The sequence below is a fragment of the Zophobas morio genome, unplaced genomic scaffold, assembly GCF_036711695.1.
Source record: "Zophobas morio isolate AGI-343-1 ecotype UQ-CSIRO unplaced genomic scaffold, CSIRO_AGI_Zmor_V1 ptg000205l, whole genome shotgun sequence".
NCBI classification, from domain to species: Eukaryota; Metazoa; Arthropoda; class Insecta; order Coleoptera; family Tenebrionidae; genus Zophobas; species Zophobas morio.
In genome coordinates, this window is record NW_026972309.1 from 341182 (window position 1) to 361124 (window position 19943).

The following is a 19943-nucleotide window of genomic DNA, read 5'->3' on the forward strand; positions in this document are numbered from 1 at the left end:
AGTGAACACCCGCAACGACTTATTTAAATACTTTTGTATTTGCCCAATGAGTTTAAGAGCTAAACCCCATGCAAGAGAAGAATAGGTTAACATTAAATGTATTATTGTTTTTTGGTTACTTGAAGTATACTTGTTTTTAGGTTAAGGCTAGAACAAAGTGTTGCAGACACATGTTTCGCTTTGCACAGTATGTATATTCTATAGGTTTTATATATGTTCGTTGTTTTTAACTAATCCAAGGGGCCTTTCCTCAGAGCACACCAAGGGAGGCGTGCACTAGGCTTGAAAATGGTGTATTAGGCGATTTCACTTTTGGAGAGTTTTTAGTGCTTAGTGTGCTATACTTATGCCTTTATTGGCCAAAAGATATACATTATATAATAGAAAAAAGGAAAAAACCCTCCAATATAACCTGATGGATAAAACTTTGTATTGTTTTAATGTAGGCATCTAGTTATTGACCAATCTACCGGGTAGTAAAGAGGGAATTTTTTGGAATTTATGAGGGCGAACTTACGTACGCGACCATCAAAGACTGAAAAAGGGAGCAGTGTCGGCTAAAATCGAACCCACTTTGTGTTACCGCTTCAACGTTCTTAACCTCTAAGCTACGACAACAATTCTTATATATATTATCTTTAATATATACATCTTTTTATGTCCGGTAGCATAATTTTAGTTGTATATGCACAATTCAGTATATTATATAATATAATATTAAATTATTCTTTATATTGTTATTATTTTTATTCTGTTTGGCTTTAAGTATCAACTTGATAAATGTAAACAATTAAGGTGCCTTAATTCCGTTATTTCTAAAAGTAATGACCTTGTCGTTTTTTTACCTTCAATTTATTGTTCCTCTATCTGTTAATTCCTAAATTTATTTTAATAGAATATCTGGTCTTTTAACTGTAATAAGAGCAAGGAGACTCAATGTACTTCATTCAACTCACACGCCGAATAAGGAAATCGCTTTACTTAATCAAGAATCTTCAATATTAAGAAACTTTCGATAACCTTGGTTACAACCGTCGGGAGTCTTGCATAGCTTACTGTTTCGAAGACCTTTTAAATGTCAAGTATAATAATGCGTGACTATTATAAAATCAAAATTCTTGGGGGCCTCTTCAACTGCACGTAGTAAACAAAATGTCGTATAATGTTTTCCCTAGAGCCATACTGCCAGGAATTATTTTATAGAGTAATATTCGTTATGATAATGCTTTGTAATGAAGGTAACTCAAATTTAAATAATTTTTTTTTGTTTGGTCAACTTTGTTGTAGCCTTGGTATCGGTAATTCTAATTTAACTATGTACGATCGATTATAGTAGATACAATTAACACGTGACTTTTAGTCCCGAAAAATTATAAGTACTGTTTCAACACAGTTGCTTTAGTATAACTTAGGTTGCGGTCTTCACCTTTAAATGTCCGACGACGATAGGGAATTTGCCAACAGTGGGTAAGCAGGCTTAACATCCTATACTTAATCTTATAGAAACACTCATCACCTTGTCCGCGTTGTGAAAGCTTAGATTATGGGATAGAGGAAGAAAATTTCGAGACACTTCTTCCGGTATACTCATACTCATATATATGGAAAAAATGTGTCGGATCTATACGCATGCGTAACACTGACCATAAGTTTATGTTTGTGTAATATCGCTTATAATTTTCTAGGATAAAGAGAAAGAAGAACACGTTGAATTTTTTCCAGAAATTGGTCTTTTATTATACGTTGTCTCCAGTCGTTTCTAGTATTAGTTGATTAAGATCCTTTCAGAAATAATCTTCAAGTAATTGAAAGATCAACTACTCCTTATTTAACAAAATACGAAAGAGCCAGAGTGCTAGGTTAATTTATTTGTTATTTATTAATTCTGGGTCTACTCACCGCTTTCCTCCCTTTTTTTTTAGGGACAAGAGCACTACAAATTAGCATGAATGCACCAGTTATGGTGGAGCTTGAGGGTGAAACCGATCCTCTTAAAATCGCTTTGAAGGAGTTGCAAGGTTTTTATGTTCTTAGTTGTTGTATAAACAATCAAGTTTAAAATTTATATAAGCAAACAAAATACCCATAATTGTTCGACGCTATTTACCTGATGGGCAATATGAAGATTGGCCCGTCAAGGAGTTAATAATTGAATACTAACCATTTGTTATCTTCTTTAGCTGTGAATAAGTGGTTGCCAGTCCTTATAATTGTATTTTTAATTGTTTTTACTCAAGAGCTCATCTTAACATTAAAAATCTTTGTAAGGTTAGCGGTTAAATTTAATAATAGCGTTTATTTATTTTAAGCGGCTATTAGTAAAAAAAAGTTTTGATATATTAGAGAAAGAATCGCGTCCTGTATTTTTTATTAAATTCCCTTAAATTGCTTATTAACTAAGCTAATAGTTAATGAATGTACGAAGGATCTCTGTACCTAATTTCGTGGTCACTGGAGCTTTGAGTTTGCTTGTTTTCTTATTCTCTTTATTTGTGAGAAGGTAGCCTTAGCTTTTAGCGGTTTTATAGGCCAGGTTTGACTATTGCCCGTACTTAAGAACTGTAAACTTGTAGTGAAACTCATTTGATTCTAGAATAAGTTGTATAAAACACCCTGTGGTCTTTATGAATAGAATTTTACGATACCCTTTTATTAAAGTAAACTTTAATTTCTTGCTGAAAATTTGCGCCGTTGCTGAGTTGAAGATTAGCTGAATAAACAATATGGATGTGTGTTTAGTTATAAAAATTAAAATACTTGCATTTTGTCCCGGCGCAGATGCACATTATCTTATTCTGGCTTTATGTGAACTTAATCTATATCACCTTTTTCGAAGAATGGTTTACAAAAATCCATGCGTTAGTTAGAACTTAAGCGATTGATTATTGGGAGTACTATTGTAAGAATTACAATTTATTGCTTATTTAGTATGTACAAGTTTTAGGCCAGTTTATAAAACAGGTCTTTAAAAGCAGCTTGTGAGAGAAGAAGGCAACCTTTGTTGTTTGGCATGTTACAAACGCCAAAAATTTCAGTAGAATTAGAACAATCAAAAAGGCATTCATAAACTGTATTTTGTTTATGAAAGGTTAGAATTGCTTTTGTAGACCCGAACACTTGGTTTCGGCCCCATTAGAGAAGTTTGTAGATTAATTTAAGTGTCTTAAAGAAACGTCTCGGGACCAGAAATTATACGGTTACTGTTTACAATTGAATATTGTCCCTTTTAAAGGTTGAGAGTTAATAAAATTATTGGGTATACATGCCTGCATGTGCGACCTGATAATTTTTTCTCTTTTCTCTCTTTTGCTACGTCCACTTTTGCCTTCTCGATAACCACTTTTTAACCTTGCTCTGCTAACTATGAAGTACTTCAAATTTTAGCGTTTTTTTACGATTTTTTTTGTTATTTTTTCGACTTAACTTTTCTGTCTCATGTTAATACCCTTCTTCTTTAGCGCTCGCTTCCTTTTTTATTAGTTATAACATCTACTTTACGTGTTCCTGCATAGTTCCCTGGGCTTTATGCTTGTCTTTACACTGTTTTAAGCCGAAAACGTAGTAATAAATTTTCTTTTGAAAAAATATTATAATCTTTTTTAAAGGTTTAAAAAAAATAAGATTTATTATAAATAAGAACTATTTTCTTTATTTTTAACCTTTTCATTAGGGTAGTTAAATACGCCCGCCCTTCTTGTGACTCATAGCCGACTAATGACTGTTTTTAAAAACCAGATTACCCCTATTAACGCCTTTGACATTAGTCATAAGCGCTCGTATAATGCCCCTTCCGCTTTACTTTCGCTTTTTTTCCTACTTTTCCACCAGTGGTATAGAGGCGCGTCTAGTTAATATGTTAAACTACGCGTTACCATGAACAACCTTTAACAATAAATTTTTAGTAACTTTAACTAAAAGCATAGGCCAGTGTCAGACAGATTATTTAAACTTGTCTCAAGAACTTATAAGTATGTTTTTTTAAACTTTGATTAGTTTGTCAAAGTCTTGAAAAGTAATAAACGCGTAATTAAGCCTTATATCTTTTGTTAAGGGATACTTAGTAAAGTGTAAATTAATTTTATGGATAAACAGGCTCTAAGTGATACAAAAGAACGTTAAATTATGGTTTTTAATTATCACCTTACAAAGTTATTCTCCACTTAAAAGCTTTATCTATCAAGAAGTTGGGAAGTAGGATGCACTAGATTAATAACTGACGAAGAAATAGAGGACAAGTATATTACTTACTTATTAGTAACAGTTTCTGGTGCTCGACTGAGTCAAAAAACTTCAAATACTTGTGCTTCTCAACCGGGAGTGATTGCAGGTATATTATCATATAGCTTCAATCGATATGGTATCATTCTTTTCTTGACATTACCTAACAAAAACAAGCGCTTACGCGCGCCACGTGAGCGGTGATACTGTGTCGCACAAATTACGGCGCGTTCTCAACGCAGCAATTTGTTCTGTCGCAAATGAAGTGCCGACGCTTTTGCAGTGGTTGTAACTCCAAGCAGCAGATGCGTATGTCATTATTGGCTGGAATAAGACAAATACAAAATACAATTACCGTTTGTTCTCAGAGAAAGCTTGCTCTTGCCGCATAGTAAAGGGTAAGCGTCTTAGTTGCAGCCTTGGCCTTAGCTACTACATAGCCCACCGTATGACTACTAGGAAAGTTTGTTGTCAATCTTGACTATCATATATTATTTCGCTTGGGAACACCACGGAATCTTCAGGTCATCAAAGGGTTGACAGTGCCAACAATTGGGCTCATTTATTTGTAATTAAAGCGCTTTGCTCTTCATCACTTTTAAAGCAACTTCCAATTACGTCACCAGGCAGCAAGGGCGTCAAGATAACGCTGTAGATGCTCGCATAGCAAGCGGGAGAGTTCGACGATGAGAAATCGGTTGTATCATCGGAGTAGAGGGCGATTCGTGGGTGTGGAATTGACGGCAAGGGCCCGTTGCTCATATGAAATACAAATTAAAGGAGCGAGAAAAGTGATCCCTGAGAAACCCTTGCTGTCAGAGATCGCAGAGGCGGCTGTGTATCTCTCACGCGCACGTTGAAGACGCGGCCATATAGATTTGACTTTAGCATGTTATAAAGGACATGAGGCATGCATAACGCAGCGAACTTCACCGCAAACTAATAGAGTGCCTTTCGACGTGAAGGGAGACAGCCCCTGTGATCTTCTTAAAGTTAAAAGCACGAGTGGTTCATTCAGTTAGACGGAGGAGCCGCTGGGTTGTTGAGTGCTCTTTTTGAAATCCAAATTAAAACTCCGGGAAGATGACCCGAGTGTCAACGACCTCTTTAAAACGACGCAGTAAAATGGCCTTACTCACTTTGCCGACCGCTGAGGGGAGACAAATGGGCCGGTACTAGCTAGTTGCTGATTCCGGTTTAAGGTACTTTGGCAACATCACAACGGTCGCCGTCTTCATTAAATCGGATAGGCGCCAAGGACCAGGCAGATTATACTGAGGTACGGATAAGTGCATTGTTAATGGCAATTCCTTCAGCATCTCATTAGTGATCGGGGCAAGGCGCTTTTCGTTTGGGTGGCACTTCGACAATCGCTTGAACCTCGCCAACATTAACTAACTTAAGTGGTTCGTAAACATCGGGAAGGGAAACTCAGATGAGGGAACGCATCAAGGGCAGTTAAGTGAGCAGCTGGAACGTTTTGGATAGCAAGGTGATTGGCGAAAAGAGCAGCTTTGTCTTTATCACTCTCAGCCACTACATTTCCTTCACGAAGAGTCGGTAGAGATACAAGTCCCCGAGTGAGTTTATTATTCCGTAGAGGAAGAAAAAATATATTTTAAGGGAGTAAAAAAGATAATCTACAATGTAGGCAGAAGAAACATGTCACTTTCAAGGGGTATGATTTTAGTTCCTTTTATGTGGACGCGACCAGGCAAGAGAGTTCTTTTTTTTTTTAGTGGTATACTGAGGAGCCCCTATAACACTGGATAAGGTCGTAGTTAACCAGTTCGTAATGTATGCTCGCGTTCAGCTTCATGGAATAGATTGTTTCAGTCCAGGTATTGATTTGAGGATCGTACACAGTTGTATCCTACTGGCAATTTAATACCATCTAACCTTTCTTTAATTTTCACTTAGTGGTGGTTTAGTAAGGCATTATCAACATAAAATGAAATTATTTCCATGTTAAGCATAGTTGCCAAACAAAAAAAAATTGTGCAGAGTAGATACTGACCATTAGACTGGAGGTACCTAGGTAGTCAACGCCGTGTATTTCCGTGTGAACTTTGTCACAGATGCAGCTCTTGTATCGATAGATGTTGCCATCAGCACTGCCTTTCACTTTAAAAACTAATTATAGCCAATTTCTCTAGGCCAACTGGTTGATGCAAGTATTCATGTCCAGTTTTTCTTAGGACAACCAAGTTAATGACAACGAATTTTGTCCATTGATCTTTTTCTGTGCCATTTACGACTTCACGATATCTTCAGGGTTTTAAGGCTCTTCTGGCGTGCGAAATGGGGATAGGAAAGAGCGCAACATTGGAGGTGCATTGGGTTTTATTCTACAGTTTAGTTCCATTATTTTTAAGACTCTCTTCAACTATGGCTCGACGCAAGATAATTTGTTTAATTCTGCTATCAGGACCCGCAGCTGTACTTAAGTTGAGAGTTCAGATAATACATTACCGTCAAGAGTACCAAATGGTTTGACGCAGTAGTAATGGACGCAGTTCCATCTTTTTAGGATGAACAATAACCGTCTTGAGTTTGCCGGAGGGAAGGATCTCGATTCATTAGATACTCATTAACTCTGGGTTTTACAACTGTATTCAATGCTTGTATATTCCGCAGACGTGCAACACTTGCCGTGTCAAGAGTTACTGGTTCAGTAGGTAATATATTGCGTTTGCGGATGGATTCAGTGTGTTTTTGTATATAAGGGCTCATTAATAGTTAGTAAACTAGAAGTTTTGGGGTCCTAGATTTTGAAGTACCTAAGAATTGTATTCCTTAGTGGAGTTGGTTTGGGTAGTTCTTATTGACGATCAATTTTTTACTCTTGCTAATAAACAAGGGACACTTCCGCAAAAGTTCACGATGTGCGAGGATGTTACAGTTGGATAAGGATCTAAAAAAATAATTTGACTTCAGTCCCTTTCTTAGGCCAGGGATATATAAAGGGTTTTAAATTAAAGGATAAGTTTCATGCAACATTAAGTGCTAATAATTTAAACACTTCTATATGTATATATTAACAGATAAAAAAAACTTGCGCAACCCACTTTAATTGTGCATGTGACATATGATCTTATATTTCTTTTTTTCTTTCACCTTATTTTCTTATATTACGATTCTGGGTCCCTCTCTAACTTTAATTATATATAAACTAGTTGATAAATTGCTGACTGACTATAAAGAATTTTTTTTCAAGTTAATGGGGCTCAAGTCAAAGTTTACAGCAAAGATATCCTACCCGTGAGAGACGAAAAAGAAATTACTGGAATTTTTATTTCTTCCTTTAATTTTTAAGCAAATGCCTCTAGATTTTAAGCACCCTAGTAGCACCTCCACTTAGAAAACATGATTAGATTCCATTTTTGGTCAATCATTTACAAGTGTATATATACCGTTTACACGCTCGAGGAGGATCCCAAGTTGTGTTCAATTTCTTCGCGGCCTGGGTGCCCCTTTCTTGCTAAGGGGGTTCTGTTCGGAACTGTTATTCACGTATGATCTATTTTTTTCTGTTCTAGTGAACTGTAGTTCGGTGTGTTTTCTTAATCTCTCCCTCTGGTGTGTTCCTTTTATTGTCACATATTTAATAAAGTGGTATAAGTTCTTTATCTATGGAATAATATAATTCTCTTACTCAACGCGGGCCATCATAGAAGTGACTTTACTTTTGGTGCGTACAGAACCTCTAAAAAAGAAGAGATAAAAAATTATTTAATGTCAGCATACGGTTAAATTGTTATACAATCTGTTCAGTTTTGCCAAAAAAAAAGATTTCATAAAATAGTAAATAATATACTATTACGTCAGTACCGTTTACCCGAAATTGCTAATCTTATATAAAATAGTACTAATAGTAAGTATCGACCAGAACAAGTACTAATACATTTGTACTATTTAGTATCGCTTATTGAGTTTAATCTAAAAAACTTTGGCTTTCGTATGACTCTAACATTAAAAAAGTTATCGTTTTAAATCAACTTCGCTTAAGGCCCCAACAACTCTACAATCTCTACCGGATCCAAATAAGTCAGCCTCCAGAAATTAAAATCTAGACAATATTGCTAGTATATTTACGAAAGGATCAGGAGACGAGTGTTATAATAATTATTAAGGACAGAGAGCTATACCAGTATAAGATAACAATTTCTTCGAAGAGCTTAAGTTATAATGCACTTTCCATCACTTACAGGGACTAAAATTTTCCAAAGATACTGTTTTCTATTGAAGGCTCTACCTTTTTACCAACTCTCCCAGTTTTCATCGTACCTCAAGTACCTATACCAAAGCACGACATCAATACTTATAATTCTTTGTGTAATTCAGTGTTCACTTAGAAATTTATAGGGATTCTGATATCGCTCCCCGCAAATGAATTGTCTTGTCCGTTGCCAAGAGTAGGCTAACCGGAAGCCTATTTGCAATGGATTGATAAGGGCCACAGATTTTTAAGTAGCATAATAATACTGGCTTTCGTCCGTCGAATTAAGTGAAATCATAAAATTTGGAAAGTAGATTAGATGATTTTCCGCCATCTGCAGTAGGCGCGTTCGGTCGCGGAGATGCACAGAGTATAACAGCTATTTAGTTGGTGGTACTCGACTTAAATAGTTTCATCATCGCCAGTTGATGAATCGCGTGGCGAAATTCGCCTTTATCCTGCGATGACAATTCAGGTTGGGGACTATGACGCACCTTATATTAATCACTTTCAGCAACTATCACATCATAATGACGACGTGTAGGAGCGGTTTTTAATTCGCAGAATAAAACACCGAAAAACATCCTTTTTCCATTTCCCGTGTCGGCCACGTTTGCAGATTCGCCCCCTAACGACTAATATGATAAACGGTCAGTAGTCTTTTTTTTGTGTATCTATAATGATGGTCTAGCATCAATGTGTCGCAAAAGTTTCGTTTAGCAGCGGCTAGGAATAAGATTAAGGTATTCTGGTAGACGGTTAGTGCAATGTACGGCTTCAGCGGTTTCCGCAGAGGCCTATGCAACTGCTAGTGCGTAATTCTAATAAGGGTAGGAGTCGGATGAGACAGATCAAATAATTAAAGCTTGGATTTTGCTGTAATGTTGCCTTCGCTTAGCTCCAATAAGACGAGAAGAGGATTCGCCGAAGTTTTATCCGGTATTTTTGTTGATAATAACTAATGGATTTCCTTTAAAACGGTAATGTCGAGGACGTTCAGATTTTCTTTTTGCCATGTGCATCTGCGCCACCACGCGAAGGTCACCTTGAACTGCTTATTTTTCAAGGTTCGAGTTTCTACCAGCCTGTTCCAAGGAGCATGTTTGAAATGAAGTGGCCGGGGAAAATGATGAGCAAGTTACTATGCTGATCGCTGTGGAAAGCGGGTTGCCACAAAGTTTGTAAGCAAAGATTGCACCAGTCGACTTCACGCAAAGCTGAGAATCATTCTTGGGAACTTTAAGGCTGACCTATCACAGTAGTTCTCTTGTTGTCATTGCTGCTAAAAAAGAGTTTTTGTGAATTAAAAGACTATCCCATGGCTGCATAAGATTTAGGGCGTGTGTGTCTTTTGCGCTTGTTGGCTGCTGATAGGGAACGCAATTCCGCGCGGGATGGGACTTTGCGGAACCGCGGGATTCTCGAGTCGATCCCATGGGATTAACAAAATTTACTCGTTTTGCTAGTATCTGTTCCAGCTTGTAATTAAAGGAATAAAAAATTAGCTTTTATTTTGCTCATTTGAAGTTCTCTTTATATTATGCGTACCTACAAGAGGAAAATTTTGGAAAGAGAAATTTTAGCTTAAAAAATCATATCCTACTTAGACTCTTTTTATTCCTTACGAGGCAACATATTGCAGAAAACCCCAAAAAAAAATTTAAAATTATTAATGAAAAGATAAAATTAACAAAAAATAGTAAGGTTAAATAACTTTTTTTTTTAGTGCTTAAAAGTTGATTCCGGAAATAGGATTTAAAAATAACTACTATGTATAGGGTGTCGCAATTCATACGACGCCTTAACTTCGTACAAAAGTTTTCTGCCGTTAAAAACGCTCGTTCTGCCTTGGTGCTTGATGGTGGAATTGTAATAAGGTATTGGCACACCATTTCTACCCTCGCTGGTAACCTTGCTCCAATAATATTATCACTCTCTTTAAGATTACATACAAAATTTTCGGATCGCTTTTAAATTCTGGTTTAGAAAGATTTTTGGCAATAGTCAAATCAAGCTGTCCTTGATCGATTTCTCCAATTGTGGAGTTTCGTTCCTTATTTTTCCTAGCTTCATACTCAGTAATCGGTTGAACGTTCGTCTTCAAAGGTTAAATGTCTAATAAAATTTTCTATTGTTTTCCGGGTAGTATATTGCGTTGGACAAGTAAAAGCCTTAGGTCCAACAGATTTTCTATCCAATGCTTTCGGATTATGAAGAAAAAGCAAGACCAGCGACAGTGCAGTTCTCCGTTTAATTATATTTTTTAATCGCTGTAGATAATTCACTGCTCAATTTACTCTTTTGTTGATCCAATTTTTTTACTAAAAATTCTAGCGTGGTTTCGGCTGTTAATAAATTCGCGTTTCGCCTGCCGAGAATCTCGACGACCTATTTGATAGGCTCAAGCGCTCTATGGATATTTTAGTGTATTTGCCATTCCGATTCACAATATTTCCGCAATCAATTCTAACAAGGCTAATGTAACACAGGTCCAGCTTTAAAAAATATTTCTGGCATATCGTGTAGACTACCTCATCTAGTTTAACAATCCAATTTTAAACTTAATTCTCTTCCAAACTGAACTTTTTCATTATTTTGCAAACAAATCTCTATTTTTCTAAAAAGATTTTCTGATCAACTTTACAACGTTACGGGCTTTGTTAATTATTTCTTTACAATCTTCTAATTCCATTAAAAAATTTCTTTTTTAACTTCGGTGAATGTTTCATCGTCCCAATCATCCGACGAAGAAGCCACCTTTTTGCTTTGAGTCTCAATTTCCATTTCTTCTTCCACTTCATCGTTTTCTTTTTTTTTTAATAAAATCTAGAATACTAACTGGAGGCTACAAAGACAGCAAAGCTGCTATTCTACAAAAAAGGCACAACATCAATTATATGAGCTAAGTAATTTTCTAAAAAAAAATAACAAATTTTAACTCAGCGACACCTATCACTGCATTTTACAGTTTCCCCATTCTTATCATTACACTAGCATTTACAAAACTCTACTATATCTTTTTCGAATGACATATTAAATTATTTTGATCGATTTTTTAAAATTTCGAAAATATTCTCGGCAGGCGTTTCCCCTTTCATCCTAGAGAATCCTAAGTTGTAAATATGATTCAAATTTTTAATATAGCGTTGAAAGTTTACATTTAAGTAGCGTCGGTTTCTTTTAGAGGTTCATTTGTCTAACGTTAAAAAAAAAATCTAAGGTAAAAAAGATGTTATAATTACAATTTAATTTAAAAAAAAGGGTAAAAATTGCCGATGACTTCGGTGATGCAGTGAAGGAATTTCCTCAATTATTCCATTTATTTTGACGGAATTTTTCCGTATTTCAATGCTATGCTTCCATTTAACAATAGCTTTCTTAATTCCTTCGAAGATTTAAATGAAAAACCATCTAATGCAACCATTCGCGATATCATCTCAGTGTTTTCGTTTATAAGATGGAAAATAAACCTCCAATTTTCCCTTTGGTTGAACGAGTGACGCGGCTCATCAAAATCGTCATCCGGATTACCAGGTTCGGTCCCTTTTTTTATACTACTGGACGGTGTTAACTCCTTTGTAATATTTAAAGAGATCTTTTAAACGGTTTTTTCAAATGGATAAGAAATTTTTTGGTTGATCTAGCACTCAATTTTTATTACTCCAGAACATTCTTTGCACTATGCAAAAAAAAATTCCAGGGGGAAGCCGGCCTGAAACCACTTGTTCAAAGTAAATACTTTCTCTTTTTTCACTCATCATAATAAAAAAAGAAACAAAGCATTCGAGTACGGATCATAAGTTTAATTGTAAGTCGAAAAATGACACAAGGCTGAGTTTATTTCGCAAAATAAGCTATTACTAAAAACATGTGACAATATACTGAACAGAACACGTTGGTGTAATAAGTCAGCAGCACGTCGTAAGAAAAAAACATTAAATCACGAATGAGAGGATCTTAAATTGTTTTGTTAGTATTTCAGCAAAAATGGAAAAGATTACAACTTTTTTCAATCCTGCAAAGCGCGGAATCCCGTTTGCATTCCCGAGCTGCTGATACTTCGACTGTATGGGTCTCCCCGTAATTAACTTCTGGGGGGAACGACTCTCTGCGCTTCTAGCATTTTTCCACGTATGACACAGCGTAGAGCAATCACGCTCGCGTGGTTTTGGCCCAACGATTATTTACATGACATATAATTGCAATGCATGGACAACAGATCCTTTTGTTCTTCAACAAATGTTCAAAAAGGGGGTCATTGCCGGCTTAGTGCGGTTCTTCCCAGCCTGCGATTTCTGAGGGAGTTTTCTCATCCCTCAGTGCCGTTATATTTCAATACTGACCATAAAAACTGTGTGTAGAGGATTTGATTAGCTTGTCCTCAGGCAGCAGGTGGCAGTGGTGCCTTAAACACGTGTTCCTAAGACTCGTGCTTGTTAGATTTCCCACCGCCAGAAAGTGGTCGCCCCACTCTAAGGGGTAGGAATTCATTGGCAAGTTATCAAAATCCTAGCTGTGCTTAACGACGCAATTTAATATATGTCAATCTGGTAGACTATTTTTTAGCCAGAAGAATGAACTTTGATTATTTGATAAATAAAATATTGAGATAAAACAGTAGAGCGCTGTACTGACGAATATTAAACTGTTTTTATGCTGTTTTTGGCTTTTTGTGCTAGAACAGCGCGCCCATGAAATGCAGGATAAAATAAAGTTTTATAAATTTGTTAAGAGAAACTTAGGTTATTTTGTTCTCCTTTTTCCCATCTATAACAATTTCTTATTCTATTTCAAACGTTTTAATAGAGAAAACATGCCGCACTTATATACCTTCCGATTCCCTTTTAAACAGTGAACTTTTAGCCAAAAGAACTTATAAATTTATTAAAAATTCGCCTATGCTTTTAGACTTTAATTCCACAGTAAATAGCAGGAACAAGTATTTGTGTACTGTTACTGTTAAAGAATTATTATTGAGTAATGTCTTTTTTATTGGAAACGTTTATGTTATTTTAGGCTTTATTACTGCTACTCCAAGGTATTTGTATTCACAGCACGCTTAGTAATTATATGCTTTATTAATCCAACTTGCTTATCACCTTAGATCTTATGAACCCCAGGGATATTTATGTGTTGAAGATGACACGGGTATAGCCCCTTTTATCTGCTTAACTTTTTACGAAGTAATTATACAGTTTACTTGGGTTCTTAAAAATTACTTGTGATTTTTATCATTTAATCGCGACAGACCCTTCCGAGTGGATTCTTTTTACTTTTTGTTTCAAATCGGGTTGCTTGCAAGAGCTGTAATGGCCTGAAGGGGCTCGATGTTACTCCCACGATCAAACCGGAGGACTCTCCCTCTACATATCTCGAAGTCTACAAAATTGTGCCGATACCTTTTTGTGACGTCCCTTTGCTTTTGTCAAACAATAGTGTGGGGGTCGATTTACAGGGACAGCTGGCAAGACTAACTGCTGTTTTAAAATTTGGGTTCATTTTTATTTTCATCAAACTACCAACTGTAGATTCTACCCTAACTTAACTTTAGTACAAAGTTAATATTTTTCGCTGAACTTCTTGAACATAACAAATTCTCTGTAACTATTGGTTTTTACGGCTCGGCTCTCTTGGTTTTTTCATAGTTTTTGCTCATCTTTTTACTTTGTATATAACTTCTAAGAATTAAGGCTTTAATCTTCAGGGTTTAGCTCATGGTAGCAGTGGAAACTGGTTGTAGTGTGCACTTTAATAAATTCATTAATAATTATTATACAATTTTTATTGTAGTTATTATTAAGTTTTCATATTTTATAGTTATTAATTTAACAGTTATTGTTATTTTCATGCTTATTATTATTTATATTTTTATATATATTATAATTATTTATTTTTTCAAATGTTATTATAGTTACTGTCATGTGTATTATTACAATTAGTACTAATTTTTTTTATATTTTATAATTAATTTTATAGTTACTATTTTTTTAATAAGGCTTATTTATCTTTTATATTTATTATTATGATTATTATTAATTTATTTACACATCAAGATTAATATTATATTCAAATGTTATTATTGTCATTGTCTTGCTTATTTTATTATTATTATTATTTGTTTTTATAATTAATATTTATTATATCTATAATTATATTTTTTAGATTTTTTATTTTTGTTAATGCCCGTTATTTATTATTATCTTTTTATCTACTTATATTATTATCGTTCAAAAATGCAATCGTTATTTATATTATTATTTATTATTTTTTTATCGGCTTGAGCCTCTACACTTTTACTTAGTTTTGGCTTCTTTGTATTTCTAGAAGTGGAGAATTTTGTTCAAACTTCGCCAGTTTTACAAAGTTACCTGTTTAAAGAGGAAGGTTTTGGTCAGTTCTAAGAAAGAAAAAATTTTAATGGCCACGTAAATATTTAATTTTTTCCTTAATTGCCATGTACGGTCTAGTAATTTATACATTTATTAGGGAGTGGACGGTAGTAAGGCGGTTGTGCTCGAAAGAATTAAGGAGCGCCGTCACCGAAGGCTCTGTAGACTCTTCTTTTAGTAATTTAACGCGTATGACTCTATCAGTGTGTACTGTGGCTCTTCCCTTCATTTGATCGTAACCATTTTCAGAATCGGAGCCTTTGCCCTCTAGACTCGTATATACCGGCGAGATTACGTTTATAGCTAATGACCTGGCATGCTGCTTATATATGCGTAACTTAAGCGACTTTGAATGCCGCATTTCCGTAGAGAATATGGGAACTCGACAGGAAGTTTTTGGTGTTTGCGCCTACAGACGTATTGTTATTATCTCGCTTTGCTTTTTGTTTCCTAATACATCAGCTTCTAAGCATTTATTAAGATGTTTCCTTTTCTGAACTTTGGTATTTTTTATGTTTAATAGAACTTTGTTGCGAGCTACGGTCTGGGGATTCGGGTTGGCAGCACGGTCAAGTTATACAATCTCCACCCGATGAAAGGTATGAGCTCCATCCTGCCTCTTTACCCCGTGCTTTAGTAGAGAAAGTTAATTGTAGGTTTTTCTACCGAAGCGGCCTTCTGCTTTTCTCTTTGTGCGTGGAGCTGCGTAGAAGTCGTATCTTGCTCGCCTGAAGATTGCTGTATGCGTTGTTAATTCTTTTTCCTGCGCAGAAGTTATGCTATTTCTCCTCAACAGCAGAATCGCACCCCATATGTTTAAGCGACCTACCACCCAAGGAGATGACCTTTTCTAGTTGCCTAGAGCGTTTCTGGTGCCTACAAATTTGCTGTGCGCTATCTCAGAAATTTGACAAGCTTACGGGCCTGAAGAGGCCGCAGTGCATTACGATAAGTTGCGCCTTTAGCTTAGTCTGTAACTTTGGGCTCAGCACCTCTTATTATTATTAGACTCATTTATTCGACTACCTTCCGATATAAGAAGGAAAGCTACTCGTTACGCAGAGCGAATCGTAAAGTCTTATGGTCTGCTTCCCTTTTAGACTTGTCCCCTTTGCTAAAGCGATTTTTCTCAGATCTCCCACTCTACCGCCGTAGAATACTCCACGAATTATTCGAGCACGAAATGGGTACTTCTTCTAAACATTTATTCTTTTTTACTTGTTATGCTATTTTTTTCTCTTTCATAAAGAATGTGATCTTGCTGTGCAGCGTGTGGCCCGTCAGTCTAACGTTGTTCTTATAAAAGACTTGCTGTGTCATCCTCTTGTCTTGCAGGCTGTAGCTCACTGCAGAAAAAGTACACATTATTAGTTTGCTAATTTTTAGGGCGTCAACAAGTTATTATGTAAAGAGGAGGGCAATTTTTATCAAGTGCTGAGCACTGACCTCGATGTACTCCTTGTGGGCATTTTGCACTGCGATCATACTTCTGGAAAACTTATTCTTCAGGATGCTAGCGGGTATGCTCCGTCCTTACTGCTTTTTTTAGCTCAGTAACTCCTGGCAGTTCGGTGGAAGTCTTTACCCCGACTCACACGTGGCATTTGAATAATATCTACTACTTTAAATACTTTACTGTTTACGTGGAGAGCCGTGGAGGGGCATTCGAGGCTCCTGACGTGTTTGTGTTGCTCAATTTTGAGTGGAAATCCGCCTTCTGTGTGGTAAGTTTTTTAGCGGCGTTTTGTACTGTTCTGTAACGTACTCTGCATAGGCACTTCGAAGGACTCGGGGCCTTATAACGTCTAAGGAAGTCGTTTGTTTAGTATGTTTCCCTCTTTCTTATTTAATTCGCAGCAACTCGCATATATTTTTTTATTTTTGCATAGTTTCTTGAAATGGTCAGTTTTCGTCGGCAGAGTTTCGCTCCTCACCGATCCTGTATTTTTATGTTGTTGTTGCTTAAATCCAACTTGATATAAATATGCATCTGCCCTGACTCAGGGGAGTTCCACGCGCAGGGCATGGGCTTTCCTCGTGATATCTTTGAGAATTCCGCCGTTTTAGAGGAGTAGTTTTCTTAGGGGGGCGTCTTACCTTCGCTCCTCCTTTACTATCTGAATAGTTATCCTCGAAGAATTTATATGGAATTCCGGGGAAAAGCTGCGAAGTGGCGACCGATTCTACACCTCGGTTTATTAATATTTTCTTGTGCTTTTCTTGTATCTTCTGTCAACTAACTAAACTAATTCATTTAAAAAAAAAGGGAGTTTTTACCGCTTAACAAATATCGTCATCCAGGATAAAAGCGATATTCTTAGTAAGATGGGCATATGCCGTTTTCGTATAAGCGTTGTCCATGAATATGTGAAATAGTTGTTATTGTCGATTCAGAAACAAGCGTATTGGAAGAGTTTATTGTTAGCAACGCTGAAAGTAAACAAGTTTCCACCTTTCCAGAACTCCCCAAGGTCAGGCACTTTGAAAAAAAAGTTAAGTATAGTATTACCTTGGACCGGTTGAAAGTGAACAACTAATGTACTTTTAGGGAAAACTATTACTGGAGCTCTTTGCACTAAAAAATCAATTTATGGAGCAGACATCCAATTATCTGAGAGTTGGAGACCTCTACAAGGGGGTTGGCTAGCCATTACTTATAAAAAAGGGCCGATTGGCTTTTCTTGTCGAACACTATTTTTTTAACTTTAGGGGTACACCAACGCGGTGGTTTCTTTTAAGGGTATGCCGTTTCATCATTCTAGCGCCTCGATCATCACTTATTAACATCACTCCTAGGCCGGATCTCCTCAAGAAGCCTGACTAGGGAATCTGCGCACGTGCACCCTTCTTCGGATAAACAGGTTTCCTTTCACGTGTTAATACCGCGAAGGTAATAAGTGCTTTTGATCTCAGGTCTTAGTATTGGGCGTCACTGATGACGAGGGCCTTGACGAGCTCCCAGTTTATATAGACTTGAGCAAAATTAAAGAGACTTATGGCCTCTATCCTGGTGCAACTGCCGTGAGTTCACATTTCTGCACGGGGCTTCGTAGCGCGATGAGTTTAACCGATTGCTACCAAATACAGGTCTTCAGAAACGTTATCGTTGTTTTGAGTCGCTTTCAGAATCTCTACTGCTGCGTTGAGCTCTGCTCTCAGGCACGTGGTTCTTTTTGTTGTCATAATGCAATAGCTGCTAACGAGATTCCTTCAGGTCGAAGTGGGATCGTGTGCCGAAGCGGCCACTGGTGGTACACTAATACCAGTTATTAGTTTGTGGCTTGCATTTCTCATTGTTACTTCGCTGTCCTGCTTGTCTAAGCCTTCTTCACTTCGTCGTTGCGAAAGATGAGGGGCGTTTTTCCGGGTCTTCTTTTTCTCTTTATCGAAGCTTTCTTTCCTTAACTGGGTTCTTATTTATAATGTAGATCCTGCGGCGCTTAAGAACCTTTCTACTACAAGAATTTATGATTTGCATGTTGCCGCTACTGGTGATACTTCAAAGCTACGCAGGCAAACGGTGTACCGCATTGCCTGTAGCGTCGAGCAAATTATCGCCCTGAATTTTTACTGGAGGTGCTCCACCTGTTCCACTGCGTTTACTGGGCAGAGTTGCAGGTGGTGAACGAGTGGTGGTCCCTTTTTCTTCCGGCTATGATTCATCCTTTAGCAGCGATCAATGCGAAGGAGGCGGACTGGTGACTTTTTCCAGGTTCACAATAGAGGACGGCTCCGGTGCGAGCACTCTTTACCTCGCATACACTCTAGCAACCGCCTTGGTTTTTTCTAATCCTTTTAACCTTTTTTAAAGGTGAAGCCACCGTTTACCTTGAAGAAACTCATGAAGTTCTCTATAATCTCTTACATCTAAATAACAACGAGTGTCTGGAAGTAGAAAAAGAATGTTCGCGACGAGGATCCATCTATTTCTCGATGTTCTCATTTTGGGTTTCGAGACTTTACTTTGTGAATGTTAAGTATATTTTTAGCTTTGAGAAGAGCTCTTGTCCAGCAGAAGGTACACTCTTACATAAAATTGTTTCCGATACGAGGAGGCATAAGCCGGTTATACTCTACTGCACTCTCTGCTTTAATAAGTACGGCTATTTCTATATTTAAAGGACGAGCTTTCCTTACTTGCTTGGTAGGAAGCCCTCAACTTTGGCAGATAAAGGCAGGGTAGCGCTTGGAAACCACAAACTTTATTTAAAAGGTATCCTTAATACATCTCATATAAATATGAAGAGTAATTTAAATTTGTAGGTTTAAAACTCAGGAGCTTAAACACCGTGAAGGAAGCCCACCGCTTATTGTCTTGCTTAAAAAAAAAAATTACTGTAAACAATACCGCAGCGACAACAGCTGAGGATGAATAGTAGTTTCAATGCTTTGACCCTCTTACGCGATCCTCTTACACTGGAACTACCACGTCACACACCTAAGTCTCTAACAATCTCTAGATCTACTAAAACTAAATTATTAGAAATGGAGATTTATTTATAAAAATATAGCTCGTAAAACTTATTTTAAGTAATCTTACTATTAAGTGATATTTCCCCCTTCAAACTTTCCCTTCCTTTGGCACGTACCTGAGCTCGCCACCCCCGAGAATAATTTTTTTGTTTTGCAACAAATCGAAAGGTAGCATTACTTCTGGGAAGATAGAAGAGTATTGCCCTACCACGTATAACTATTAAAGTGAAAGAAGACACATACGAAAAGGCGTAGAAAAGAACTAGACTGACTACTGAGAAGGGGAGCGAACACCAAACGATAAAAAGAGATAACACACCACTCGAGCTATTCAGTGAGTGTAAAGGTTTTACGCCTTAAAGGCTTTTTAAGTAAGTGAACAATATATGCAACTTAAAAGTTTTACTGATCTTAATAAAAGAGCACTGATAATAAAGTATCTTACTCAGAAAAAGCAGTATTTTAAACAGAAAACAGGGACTTTGGTTTAACTTAGTCTATTTTAACAAATAGTTTGAATTTGTATATAATATTTACTGGCACGAAAGAATTATAACACTGTCACCTGAAAAGCAAACTATATACTAATATCAATATATATTCTCTGAAAGTATCCAAGGCATAGCTAATCGGCTTATATCAGT

The 19943-nt window shown here is 36.6% G+C and overlaps 2 protein-coding genes across 2 annotated transcripts; both read left to right on the forward strand.

The window, feature by feature from the left end:
- Nucleotides 1-1418: 1418 nt before the first annotated feature.
- On the forward strand, nt 1419-2210 carry LOC135145997 (DNA-directed RNA polymerases I, II, and III subunit RPABC2-like). Its single transcript, XM_064078133.1, has 6 exons — nt 1419-1467; nt 1536-1581; nt 1686-1728; nt 1779-1859; nt 1923-2018; nt 2072-2210. The coding sequence occupies exons 1-6, from the start codon at nt 1433-1435 to the stop codon at nt 2158-2160; spliced, it is 390 nt and encodes a 129-aa protein (XP_063934203.1). The 5' UTR covers nt 1419-1432; the 3' UTR covers nt 2161-2210.
- Nucleotides 2211-13412: 11202 nt separating this feature from the next.
- LOC135145979 (uncharacterized) lies at nt 13413-19697 on the forward strand. Its single transcript, XM_064078106.1, has 35 exons — nt 13413-13475; nt 13542-13620; nt 13686-13930; nt 13989-14070; nt 14762-14862; nt 14924-15015; nt 15076-15140; nt 15196-15243; nt 15350-15425; nt 15483-15566; nt 15623-15778; nt 15835-15909; nt 15960-16013; nt 16076-16183; nt 16238-16346; nt 16394-16550; nt 16601-16651; nt 16716-16767; nt 16831-16897; nt 16952-17019; nt 17093-17146; nt 17221-17318; nt 17375-17464; nt 17536-17566; nt 17623-17687; nt 17740-17847; nt 17914-17985; nt 18041-18077; nt 18149-18193; nt 18255-18444; nt 18497-18561; nt 18638-18761; nt 18816-18923; nt 18975-19039; nt 19090-19697. Exons 5-35 carry the CDS (start codon nt 14855-14857, stop codon nt 19200-19202), a joined length of 2535 nt encoding a protein of 844 aa, XP_063934176.1. The 5' UTR covers nt 13413-13475; nt 13542-13620; nt 13686-13930; nt 13989-14070; nt 14762-14854; the 3' UTR covers nt 19203-19697.
- Nucleotides 19698-19943: the final 246 nt, after the last annotated feature.

Excerpts from the sequence above, each read along its gene's own strand:
- LOC135145997 (XM_064078133.1), top strand. The coding sequence starts at position 1,433 with ATGTCCGACGACGATAGGGAATTTGCCAACAGTGG. Across the intron at positions 1,582-1,685 it reads ATTTCGAGACACTTCTTCCG|GATAAAGAGAAAGAAGAACA; the intron begins GTATACTCATAC and ends ATAATTTTCTAG. Across the intron at positions 1,860-1,922 it reads CGAAAGAGCCAGAGTGCTAG|GGACAAGAGCACTACAAATT; the intron begins GTTAATTTATTT and ends CTTTTTTTTTAG.
- LOC135145979 (XM_064078106.1), top strand. Across the intron at positions 16,184-16,237 it reads TGTAGCTCACTGCAGAAAAA|AGGAGGGCAATTTTTATCAA; the intron begins GTACACATTATT and ends TATTATGTAAAG. Across the intron at positions 17,688-17,739 it reads ACCCTTCTTCGGATAAACAG|GTCTTAGTATTGGGCGTCAC; the intron begins GTTTCCTTTCAC and ends TTTTGATCTCAG.